We start from the raw sequence: 12112 nt of genomic DNA on the forward strand, positions 1-12112 counted from the left end.
AAGGGATTAGGAGTAAAAGCAAACTTCTTCCAAAAGGGCAATGCTTGTGCTACTGCTCCATTCAAAAGGGGAGCAGAAATGATGTTGTCAACAACTCTTCTGGGGTCTCTGTTCAAAAACCACCTCAACATGCGACAATATCAATTAAAATTGTCACCTGTTTCAGATTCAGCTTCAATCCCAATTCAGGAAGCAACTCCTAAACAGAGAAAAAGCTGGTTAAATTGGTGAGAAAATTATCTTTTTCCTTTCAGAGACCAATTCACACATGCAGGAAAAGGTTACCAAGGTCCCCTGACAGCTATTGGATTACAGAAAACAATTTTTTGGCCCCAGTGGGTTTCTGCAGGAGCCAGGGGGAACAAATGTTTACACTTTGCAGGCAGAAAAATACCTTCCTCCCCCCCTCCTCTCGAGCAGAACAGTTTCAACAAGAAAACACAAATGCCCTAAAAAATATTAACCAAGCAAACTACTGTATCCTGTAATATCAGCCCCTGAATGACTTCCACAGTTTATTTCCTGGGACAGAGCACCTGATTTCCTGGAGGTTTTGAAGGGGAAAAGGCGTGAAGGTTGGTGCAGGAAAAGCTCCTGGGCTGAGGAGCCTCCTCTAAGCTGCTCAACAAAGAAACAATCGCGAGAGAAAAATGACTACTAGCAAGGACTCTGCTGCTCCAAAGAAAATAGCATGTAAATTCCAGAGACAATGGGGAAAATGAGGGAGTAATTATCAGGAAGGCTGAACACAACAGATGTTTTATTGTCCTGCAGGACTAAGATCAGATCTTGGGTTCCCATTCAGCTGCAGAGGCTGGAGTGGAGAACATGGGAACAGCCTCTTCTCACCACCCTTCCTGGGAACGTTGCTTCTCTCCCTATTTTAAGCCCAAGGCAAATGGCCAGAGGAGCTGGGGACAGGCCATGTCCTTTCTAGAGCAGCCCAACAAGTGCAGGCTTCGGTTTTTTGAGGCTGCTTTTGTCGTGTGAGCAAAGAAGGATCAGCAGCACCATCCCAGTGAGCTGCGTCCCAGCGCTCCCAAACACCACCTGCCACTTCCCAGAGACAACCCTTGAAGCCCAAGGGGTTGAATATAAATATTCTTCTGATGAACCATAAAATATGAATGAGGGAAACACTCCCTCCCAACCTAGCAGTGGCCTTTTAGGAGGGGATTGGCTCTTTCAGTTGCTCAGCCCCACGGGATCTCTCTCTGTGTTAAATTCCACAAGGGTCTGGGGGTTTGCCCAGCCTAATTCCAGGGCACCCCTGGGGGCTGGAGGCAGTTTGGGCTGCAAAGCCTTCCTTGGGCAAGAGACATCCTGATGGGAGACTGATGGCAGCTGGGCTTCCCTGTGCAAGCCAGGACACGCAGCCGGGGCCAGAGCAGGGAATTCAAAGGCAGCCAGGGAAAGGCAGAGGGGAAATGAGTGCTGTGGGGGGCTGGCTGGAAATCCTGGCAGGCAGGTGAGGCTCCTGCCCCTCTCCCGAGCCTGGTGCCCACAGGTTTGTGTTCTTGCTGTGCTCTCTGGACTCCCAGCTGCTTCTGGAGCCGCAGCCAAGGGACCTTTCCCCATCTGGGGCTGGCGAGGTGCCACCCCTCTCTCTCTTTTCACTTTCTGCTCTCTCTTTCCCTGCTCCAGACCACAGGGGCTCACAGCTTTGAGCCCTTCACACCTCACCACTGCTGAGTGGGACATCTGAGGGCCCCTTAGGGTCTGCTGGATCGCAGCACCAATGCATTCCACCGACCTTGACAGAGCTGCAGCAGCTTCCATGCATTTCTGGAATGACTCCCATGACTAATCCTTTCCTTGTCCTAAAGGCCAGTCTCCCTCCACCCTCAGATACAGCACAACGAGAGGATCCAGCTCACTGTAGTCACACAGAACATCACAGGGATGAAAACCAACTGCTTATAGTGGAGATCTGCCTGTTGCAGGATCTACTGCCAACCTCTGGCAAAGAACCAAAAAACTAACCAAACTCGTCCCAGGACAAAGGAAGGCTCATTTCTGTCCTCCCCACGATGACATGAATGCACCAAATGACATCTCCTTATGCCTCCAGGAAAAAAGCAGGGCTCTGCTTTATTAAGTGATGGTAAGTCCACCCCTAAGGATTCTGGAGAGAACATTTCCCAATGACATGGAGAGAAAACATCATCTGTTTTAGCCCTACAACGATTCCTACAGCAATGCAATCAAGCTGCCTCACTGATCAGCTCCTTGACAGCTCCTGAGCTTAGGAGGAGCCTCAAGTTTACATGCTATGCTTAATTTCCTTTGGGTTGACCTTAGAAGAAATCTAATTTGTTCCACGAGCAGCTCTGGATGTCAGCAGAGGCTGATGAGCAATAAAGCCATGAGAGAAAGGCCATTTAGTGTCTCACATAGATCTGTTGGAGGAGGCAATTGATCAATTATATATTTAGAAACACATTGGGGACAGGAGCTGGTGGTGGCCACGTGACCATCTATTTTAACATCTCTGTCTGTAGAAAGAGAAAAAAATAATAAATATATATATATATATAAAATAAATAAAAAATATAAACCAAAAACCCAATCCTCTCAGCGGGCAAGCTCTGAACACCAGGTGTTGCCATGCAGCCAGGTACCCCTCACACCCCCAGAGAAAGCCAAGAGCAAGGCCAGCAGCAGCTGTGTGCTGGGCAGGTACATTACCAGGCTGGGGGTGGGTTTAGGCATTGTCTTCCGTGCTCGGTGCACCTTGACTTCAGCGTTAGCAGCGGGGGCTTTTTTAGCATCCGTGTCCTTACTGCCCTCCCCGAGCTTGCTTGGCATCGTGGCTTGGAGCTGGGCAAAGGACCCCACAGTCCTGCCTTTGCCTGCTCCTCCAGGCAGGGTTTTTGCAGCATGGCCAGTGAGAGAAGCAAAGCTGGTAGTCCTTAGAGGCTGCTCCTGTGCCATCTGCTTGGTTAGGATATATCCATTGCTCCCTGTGACAGAAGTCTGTGTGAAGTCATTTGCTTTCAGATGGTTTTGCTTCCCAGGCTCGCTGTCCCGCTCCGAAATGCCGTTTTCTGCTATCCTATTTAATTTAGTAGTAGAGTCCTGCTGGCTCACTTTCGTGTTGTCCTGAGTGTTTTTCGCTGGGTTTGGGTGGCCCCCACCCTCGCTGTGCTCACAGGAACCGTTGGTCTCACCGTCTACCGCCATTTTTGGTTCCCCCACTTGCTTTTCTGTAGCGCTTTCATCTGCAGCCATGGCATTAAACCCTGGAGGGAGAGGGAGGAGAGGAAGGAAGAGAGGAGAAAAGGGTCACAAGCGGCGTTGAAACTCCCAAGGGAAGGTCCAGCTACTCACAGTGTAAGATCAAGCCTCTCCTCCAGCACCCTGCCGGACGTAAACCACAGAATCCCAGAATATTCAGGGTTGGGAAAGACCTCCAAGATCACCCAACCACGGATCAAACACCCCCACACCAAGTAAAGCACAGCACTGAGTGTCAGGTTGTTCCCTCACCCACCTGCCCGGCCCTCCTGGCTCCTCACACGGTGACATTTGGGGTGGGTGGCCCAGGTGACAGCAGTGCTCTTGCTCCCATCTGCCTCCACCGCAGATGTGGCCATTTATTCCCAACAACGGGTTTTTCAAGGTAAATATTATCTCTGGCTTGTCCAATAACTGCATTTATTGGACCATATGTCAACACCTCACCTGGCAAACAAAACTCTGCCCCATCTTGCATCCGGATCTCTGGCAAAGTCCTTCCCAAAGCCAGTCTGACATGGAAAAGCTCTGCTGGCAGGGCTGTCCCAGTGAGCTCTTGTGGCACACACACAGTCCAGCAGCCAAATGTCCACATCAGGGCTACAGGAAACATCACAAGGAATAACCCCCTGGCTATCCCTGGGAATGTTGTTCAGTGGGAATTGGCTCTTTCAGCACAACAGGATCAGGATTCATGGTGTCATTTCAGAGGCAACAGCAGGAGTAAACACAGGAGTGAAGCATGGTAAATGCATTTCTCGACTCAAATAATTCTATCATTCAAACGCAGCACGGTTTTCAGCCTGACAAAGCTCACCCACAACAATGCCCAGATAAAACATTCCTTTTCTTTCCCTTCCAAACATTCCCCTACTCCTCCATCAATGACTTGGTCCCACTGAAAGATCTCAAATCCAAGCTGAAAAATATCCGACTATGAATGTCATGTACTTGCAGGAAAGTTTGTGACACGACAACCCAGCAGCTCCCCAGGCAACCAGGAGTGACAACAATTCACTGGCACGCTCCGTGCAATGATTACATCAACCTGCTGTTAGGGATTCCTTGGCTTGTTTTCCTTCCAGAGACCAGACAGTTACGAAAAGCAACACAAGAAGTACAGGGAGAGCTCTGTCAGAGCAGGGGGGATTGGTTCAAACCAGCTCTCATCAAAGCAATTTTCATCTACAGGATCCAAAGAGCCTGGAGTCACACTGGAGGAACAATCTGGGTATCAGCACCTCATTTCACACTGCCCTCGAAGCAGGCAAGGAAAACAACATGCTGAATTCCAGGATCAAGGCTGGAAAAATCCCTGAGACCATCAAGTCCAACCTGTGAGCAACCCCTACCTTGTCCCCAGCCCAGAGCACTCAGTGCCACGTCCAGGTGTTCCTTGGGCACCTCCAGGGATGGGGACTCCAAACCTCCAATGAAGAAATTCCTGCTGCTGTCCACCCTGAGCCTCCCCTGGCCCAGGCTGAGGCCGTTCCCTCTCCTCCTGTCCCTGTTCCCTGGGAGCACAGCCCGACCCCCCCGGCTGTCCCCTCCTGTCAGGAGCTGTGCAGAGACACAAGGTTCCTCTGAGCCTCCTTTTCTCCAGGCTCAGCCCCTTTCCAGCTCCCTCAGCTGCCTGTCAAATGTCTCCTCTGAGCTGGCAAGAACCTGGTACCAGGCTAAGGCATGAAGGACCACCAGGATCCCGGGATGACAAGTCCAGTGTGCCTGAGCTGACTGCAAAGCCCAGCTCCAAGCACAGGCAGCTCCCTGCAAAGTTCAGCAGGGAAGAGACCCAGCACCACTCAGCTCACCAGGACAGCTCTTCCCAAAACCCACCCAAATTCTCTCTCCATTTCCATTTGGGGAAAAAAAAAACTATCTCCCCCTTTTCCTACCTTTTTTAAATGCATTTGTTTAGTCCATCTTAATCATGGAATCACAGAATATCCTGAGCTGGAAGGGGCCCACAGGGATCAGTGAGTGCCACTGCTGTCCCTGCACAGACCCCCCACCAACCCCACCCTGGGCATCCCTGGCAGCGCTGTCCAAAGGCTCCTGGAGCTCTGGCAGCCTCGGGGCCGTGCCCATTCCCTGGGGAGCCTGGGCAGTGCCCAGCACCCTCTGGGGGAAGAACCTTTCCCTGATATTTAATATCTCCTCCCCACTGCATTGACCTGAAAGATTTGGGTACAATTCCCACCCAAACAGCACTGGCAGCTCTAGATTCTGAAAGTGATGGATTCCATTAATTATCCCCTAAACTTCCTGGGTTTTGGTGCCCATCTGAGATTTAAAGACATTTCCAGCACACTGAAAGCCTCCTTAGGCCTGGGCAGTACACGTGAAGCATCCAACGCAGCCTCTGGCTGGACACAGGGTCAGTGCTGAACTCACACCAGGCTCTGCCCAGGGCTCTGCTCCTGCAGGGTCTGACCAGCCTCACACTGCCCATCACTTAAGAGGGGAACAGGCTCTCTGATGCTTCTGATTTCCAGCTGAAAGCCACAGATGTTGGGCACAAAGCATCTCTCCCAGTGTATCTGGAAAGTCTCTCCAAACCCTGAGTGGTCACTCTGCCCTGGGGATCAGCTCTGGCCATTTTTCCTGATGAGACACTGCACTAAGAGATCCATTCCCTCTAATTCCAGGCAACCCAGCCTGGGATTGCCTCCCACGTGGGCTCTGCTGGCTCACAGCCTCCAGAGAGCTCCAAAACACCCCAAAATCACTTCCCAGTGCTCTCTGGAGCACACAGAGACACAAACCTCACCTGCAGGAGCAGTGACTGAGGGTTCTCCAAGCAGGATTCAAAGCTATCACCTCCACCTGCTCCCTCTCACACCACCCAGACCTCCCTGTGTACAGAAAGAGGCACAAGGGTTTGTTTTTGATAGCAATAACTTTGGGAGAAGATTAAGTGCTCCTTTTTTCCCCGTTTTATTTAACTATTTGAAAAGCTGTGGGCAGAGGGAGCCACAACTATGCCTTTATTCTTTCAATTCTTGTTTCTTTTTCTGCATTCAGGGTCTTTAAAAGGCCATTTAAGCAATTACTGCAGCAAAGTCAGTGCCAGGAAAAAGAAGAAAAGCAACAAAAAATAAGCTCTCCAGCCACAGCTGGAGGTTTCTAGAGCTCAGCTTTAGGCACCTGGCTGAATGAAGCCTTCAATATTTGTTGATTTAAACACTGTGTTCTCCCACCAGAGCAGTCAAATAACTTCAGTGGCTGACTATGAGATAAACTGAGTAAGCAGAGGGCAAGAATTGCTCTACCTGCCATGAAAGCAACCAAAACAACGTGAATTAGAGCACTGCTCTAGGGAGAAAGAAACTGCATCGCTCCAGAAAGCATCACGGGCTTTATGAAAAATCCATGAAGCTAAAATTAAAATCACACACACACACTTATTTCCCTTATTGTGAAATGCAATCTGATTGACTGTGGAAGTGGCAGCAGCCTCCCAAACCCGTGTGAGCAGAGATTTGATGAAACACAGAGATGGAATTTCACAGCAGAGGCCATGGACTGAGCAGGAAGAGAAACCACATTTCCCTCCAGCCTCCAACAAGCCCGAGACACTGCAAGCAGGACTCTCCCCTTCTTCGGGGTAAAACCCCCTCCATCCTCCCATTCCCCCTTCTGGCAGCACTGAAACAATCCCATGGACAGTTTGGAATGGCATTGTTTTCTACAGCTGAGCTCCTGCAAGAATCACCACCCCATCATCCCCGTTTCGAACAGTAATGAAAGAGCTGCCCATGGAGAATCAGTGCATGTCTAGAGCTGCATCACAATTTGTATGGCAACTCAAGTGAGATGCTGGGGTTTTTCCCAACCAAGACAACTGATCTGGTAACAGGACAACAGGAATTGCCATCCCAGGTCCACCAAGGGCACCTGCACAGCGCTGCTGAATAAGCACAGCTCAACATAATTCACACCCTTGCTGAACTCTGGCCCGCAGACAGGGATGGGAACACAAACCAGAGCCAGCAGGAGCCTCACAATGACAATACCGAATATCAAACAGTCTCCAGAAGCTCTTCAGCACCTCCAGACACCTAAAGAAACACTTCTTCCTGACGTGACCTTTTCATCCCTCCTTTTTCACTCCCAAAAAAAGCCTCACTGAAAACCTGCTAAAATCCTCATTTCAAATACACCTCATCACAGTGAGCTCTCCCCTTGAAAACGCTGTTCAGCAGCTTTTCTGCTCCTGTGCTGCAAGTGCAAGGGAATTAGAAAACTGAAGTTGGTATTTCTCTAAAACTTTGTGACTTTGCAGCATTCATCCCTTCTAAGTAGGCCAAAATGAGGTTTTCTCCACTTTCAGTTTCACTCCAACTCGCTCACTGCTCTTTAATCTACAACTGTCCTTTCTTTAATTAAAAAGAAATAAAAGGTAGGAAGTTCTGGCCTGCACTCATGAAGTGTAACCTTATTAATTAGAAGCATCCCAGTCTTTTCAAAGCTCCTTTAGGCATCCCTAAAGCCAGATGCAGCAGGAAAAGCTTCTCCCACAGACCCCAAACATTTCCTGAATGCCCACCTGAGCTTGGATTCATTTAAAACCCAGCTAAAGTAGCCAAGTAAAAACGTATTATTTAGGGGTTGGGTACATTTTAGTAACACAAGGAATTTAAAGCACAGGAAGTTGGGCTATTCCATTATTCCTGTGACTCCACATGGCAAAGGAATACCCAATAATAAATTTAAATCCCTCCTCTGAATTAACAACTCCCTGAGAGCACCGCAGAGCTCCCAGCCCTCCCCAGGCTCAGGCAGAAGGGTCAGGCTCAAGTTTTTGTCTCAGAATATCACAGCTGTTCAAAATGGAATTAAAATTCCCTGAAGAAAACAGACTCTGATGAAAGCAGGGGAGAAGCTAAGACAGGAGGAGACCACATCATCTGATTTTAAGTGTCTAAAAGGCACCTCAGACTCCAGGGGTCCCTGAGTCACCACTAAAGGAACAGAGAGAACCCACAGCTCATAAGCAGCACAGACTGACTTTAGACATCTTTGTACAAACTCACCCCTGCCTGGACCACGTCTCACCTGCCTGCTACCATGTCTAAGGAGAAAGGAGCTGGTCTAATTCACAATTAGAATGATAACTTTAAAAAATCCCCCTACACTGGGCAGAATTAAAGCCACCTCTGCTCTCCCAGCCCAGACTCTCTCAGTTCCTCCTCGCTGCCTTTGCCTGCTGGGGTTTCCAGCCCTTTCAGCAGAGCCAGACCTGGCTCTAGTCCTGCCCTGGAGCTCACCGGAGCTGGGTCCAGCCTGCCAAAACTTCTCTGTGGGCAGAGGCTGTCTAAGAGATGTCTTACTGTCCCCACCAGCCATCCTGGCCACAGGCAGAGGGGACACAATCCCCTCTGTGGGACCCAAAGGGACAAGCACCCACAGAAACCTCCCATCTGAGGGAGGCCAGGTACCAACACCCAGTATTACTGTGACAATGCTCTGAAAAAAAATAAAGGCTTAAATGTCCTTTTAAAGCTCGGAGTTCACTGCTCAGTGAAACAAAATAAGAAAAATATGCAAGTGGTAGGAGCCCTTGTACTCCAGGCCAAACTGCAGCCACCAGGTCTGAAGAAAAAGAGAGTGAAAAAGAAAAGAAATGGGGAAAAAAATATACAATACATTCTGCAACAAATGCATTACTATCTTATCTGGAACTTTTACACATTTTTCTGAGCATCTTGGTGCTGAGGACTGGTGGAGGCAAGACACTCTCTGCCCGTGGGATTTTCCACGCATTTCCAGAGCCCTCAGCACAGAGCCCAAGCAGAGCCAAGAGGCTTCAGCTGCTGAAAGAGAAACGTTTAATCACAGACAGGGCTTAAATGAACTTAGCTTAAATGAACTAAGCAAAGACAGAGCTTAAAGGAAAAGCTCAGGATTTGGCAGTGCAGACCAAGAAGTGCATACAGCTGTATTTATATACACACACATCTCACAGATGTTCTACCTTAACCACTTTGCAGATCATCTTTAAAACACCACAGATCCCACAGCTTTTGATTCAATACCCAACTGTCCTGCTGGATAAAAGTGAGAAAAGCACCTGCTTTTAATCTTTGTGTTACAGCAGTTCCCTCCCCTCTTCCTCCTCGAGCTCCAACAAAAAGGAAAATTGCCAAGCAGAGAAGAGCCCAGCTGCCATCAGAAGGATGAAGATGTTGGGGCTGAAACCACACAGAGGAGGGAGAGGTGGCAGCTGGAGACCCTGAATCCGTTGGGAAGGGAAACACCCACCCAGCACTGAAGGCTGGAAGGGGCCCTGAGCAACCTGACCCATGATGGCATCGCTGCCCACGGCACAGGGTTGGAACTGGATCATCTTTAAGATCCCTTCCAATCCAAACCAGTCTGGGGTTCTTGGATTCTGGGATTGAGGCCAAAAAGCAGAGCATTTTGAAGGCAAGAAATGCAGACAGATGTGTTTTCAGGCAAAAGTACCTCTCTGGGGTGAGTTATCGATGGTCTCTTCTTCCCCCCAACCCCAGATGTCATTGCTCTGAGAAGCAGGTGACACAGGAACATGGCCAGGTGGGTTTGGAATGTCTCCAGAGAGGGAGACTCCACACCCTCCCCAGGCACCCGATCCAGAGCTCTTTTTACCTTCCTCATGCTGAGGTGGAACTCCCTGTGTTTTAGTCCATGGCCACTGCTCCCTGTCCTGTCACTAGAACCACTGATCAGAGTCTGGCACCATCCTCTGACACCCCTGGAGATATTTATGTGCACTCATCAGATCCCCTCCGAGACTTCTCTGCTCCAGACTAACCAGACCCAGCTCCTGCAGCCTCTCCTCATACGAGAGATGCTCCAGACCCCTCATCACCTTTGTGGCCTCTACTGGAGCCTTCCCAGCAGCTCCTTGTCTTTCTCGAACCGTGAAGACCAGAACTGAACCTAAAACTCCAGATGCGGTCGATGATCAAGGGAAGGATCATCTCCCCTGACCTGCTGGCCACCCTCAGCATTCCCTTGGCCCTCCCAGCCCCCGGGACACAGCTTGAACATTAACAGCTGAAGTGGCTCAACAGTTTAATGATCAGAGCAGGTTATCAGCCTCCAGGAAACTCATTCATCCCTTGCCATGGGCTGGGGCCGTGTCACCGCCACGAGCCCAGCTGTGTGTGAGGGATGCTGCCGCTCCAGGGCTGCCACAGGCACATCCTTCCTGGAGCAAGGCTCCCAAACCCAGGGAGTGCTTGGTGCACAGCTGGGTGAACGTGTAAAACCCTGAAGAATCACTCTGCTCTCCCTGGCCTCCTGCTGTCAGCCTCACCAGGGGATCCCAGAGTCAAGTACCTGAGCAGAGCAGATTAGTCCTTCCCTCCTTTCAAGCTGCCATCCCCAAACCTGGGAATGCAAAGGCTGCTGCTGCTCAGTGGAAAGCAGCACTTCCTGCGCTCACAGCAGCTTCCTACCTGCAATAAGAGGGAGAAAAAGGGGGAAAAAAAAGGCCCCATCCAGGAGTTTAAACCCCTGACAGTTTTTCAAAGCAGGCTGAAGTTTATCAGAGAGCAGTGACTGTGCCGGTCTCACCCAGCACTAAGCTCCAGCACTGTGGCTCTTGTAAAGCAGCTGCCTTGGGTGAAGGCTCAGAAACACCAGAGCAAATGGAGAATTTCATTCCCAACACCCATTCCTGCTCCTTTGTGCTGCTGCTTTACTGGAACTTTCCAGCCCTGGGCTTGGGGAATCAGAAAAGGAGTGGTTTGCCTTGAAAGGTCAAGAGAGACGCAAAGCTGGGAGTGAAGCACACGAGGAGAGCTGAATTCACTTGCAATTCTTGCAAAGAAACCACTTTTTAATAGTTTCTCTCTGAGTCAGGCTAAAGACAATATGGCCTAATAAAAGCTTTTTTTCCACTCATCTCCCATCTCCCTGCCCCCTTCCCCACCCTGTCAAAGGGAAGTATGGACCTAAGCTCACACCCACATGCAAAACTGAACTGGAACATTTCCCAGGGGCCACAAAACAGCCTCATCCACAGCTTTTTTCTGTGTTGAGCAATTTTACAAAAACATTGACACTAAGCCTAGTGAACAACTTCCACGGGCTGAGACTCACCCCCAGAACTGGAAATGTAAGTGCTGGAACACGCAAAGAGCTTGTTCCTACAAATACACGTTACACTTAGAGTTCAATTATTTGTCTTTATCAGGATGAAGGCAGAAGAGGACAGCCCAGGTGGGAACCACAGGGCATTTCTGCAACACCTCCCTCTTGAGGAACAAAGAACAGAACACCACAACTGCCACCCAAGGGCCTCAGGACGTTCCCCGAGAGCACCCACCCCATTCCAAACACCAACAACCCATCCCCAGCTGCTGAGCTGTCCCAAATGAAGGCTGACAGGCTGAGGACCACCAGGAAAGGTCCACTGCCTCAAAGCAGCACATCAGGGCCAGGATGGATGGGGCTTGGAGCACCCTGGTCTGTGGAAGGTGCCCCTGCCCATGGAAGGGGGTGGAATGAGATGAGCTTTGAGGTCTCTTCCAGCCCAAAGCAGTCTGGGATTCTGTGATTATGAACTGGGGCAGCTCAGCTACTGCCCCAGCAGAGCAGGAGCCTTCCCTGCAACAGGAGATCTTCGTGGAGATCTCCAGCATGATGCTCATCAGTGCTGGAGCCAGGCAGTGCTCACAGGCACCACTGCAGCTGACAGGCCTTGCTTGGGTCTGACCCCAAAAGATCAGCCAAGCCTTCAAGCTACCTGAATTTCCTGTCTTGTCTTGGACTCAGGCAAAGCTCAGGTTTCTACAGAGGCGGAACTGGTGCAAGCCCATTCAGAGGCAGCAGTGGAGCTATGGGATGTGCTAACACAGTTCCAATGGGGACCTGACCTGCCCTC

The 12112-nt window shown here is 50.1% G+C and overlaps 1 protein-coding gene across 15 annotated transcripts in view; it reads right to left on the reverse strand.

The window, feature by feature from the left end:
- Positions 1 to 12112, reverse strand: part of LOC120761667 (histone-lysine N-methyltransferase EHMT1) — a 120194-nt gene that overhangs the window by 49170 nt on the left and 58912 nt on the right. For 11 of the 15 annotated variants that reach the window (XM_040083159.2, XM_040083171.2, XM_040083172.2 and 8 more), the window contains 2 exons: positions 2689 to 3242; positions 158 to 199 (listed from right to left, as the gene is read on the reverse strand). In XM_040083159.2, coding sequence (XP_039939093.1) covers positions 158 to 199; positions 2689 to 3242 — 596 coding nt within the window. The remainder of the gene's footprint in view (positions 1 to 157; positions 200 to 2688; positions 3243 to 12112) is intronic. The other 4 variants (XM_040083173.2, XM_040083161.2, XM_040083174.2 and 1 more) reach the window with 1 other exon arrangement.

The sequence above is a fragment of the Hirundo rustica genome, chromosome 20, assembly GCF_015227805.2.
Source record: "Hirundo rustica isolate bHirRus1 chromosome 20, bHirRus1.pri.v3, whole genome shotgun sequence".
Taxonomy (NCBI): Eukaryota; Metazoa; Chordata; class Aves; order Passeriformes; family Hirundinidae; genus Hirundo; species Hirundo rustica.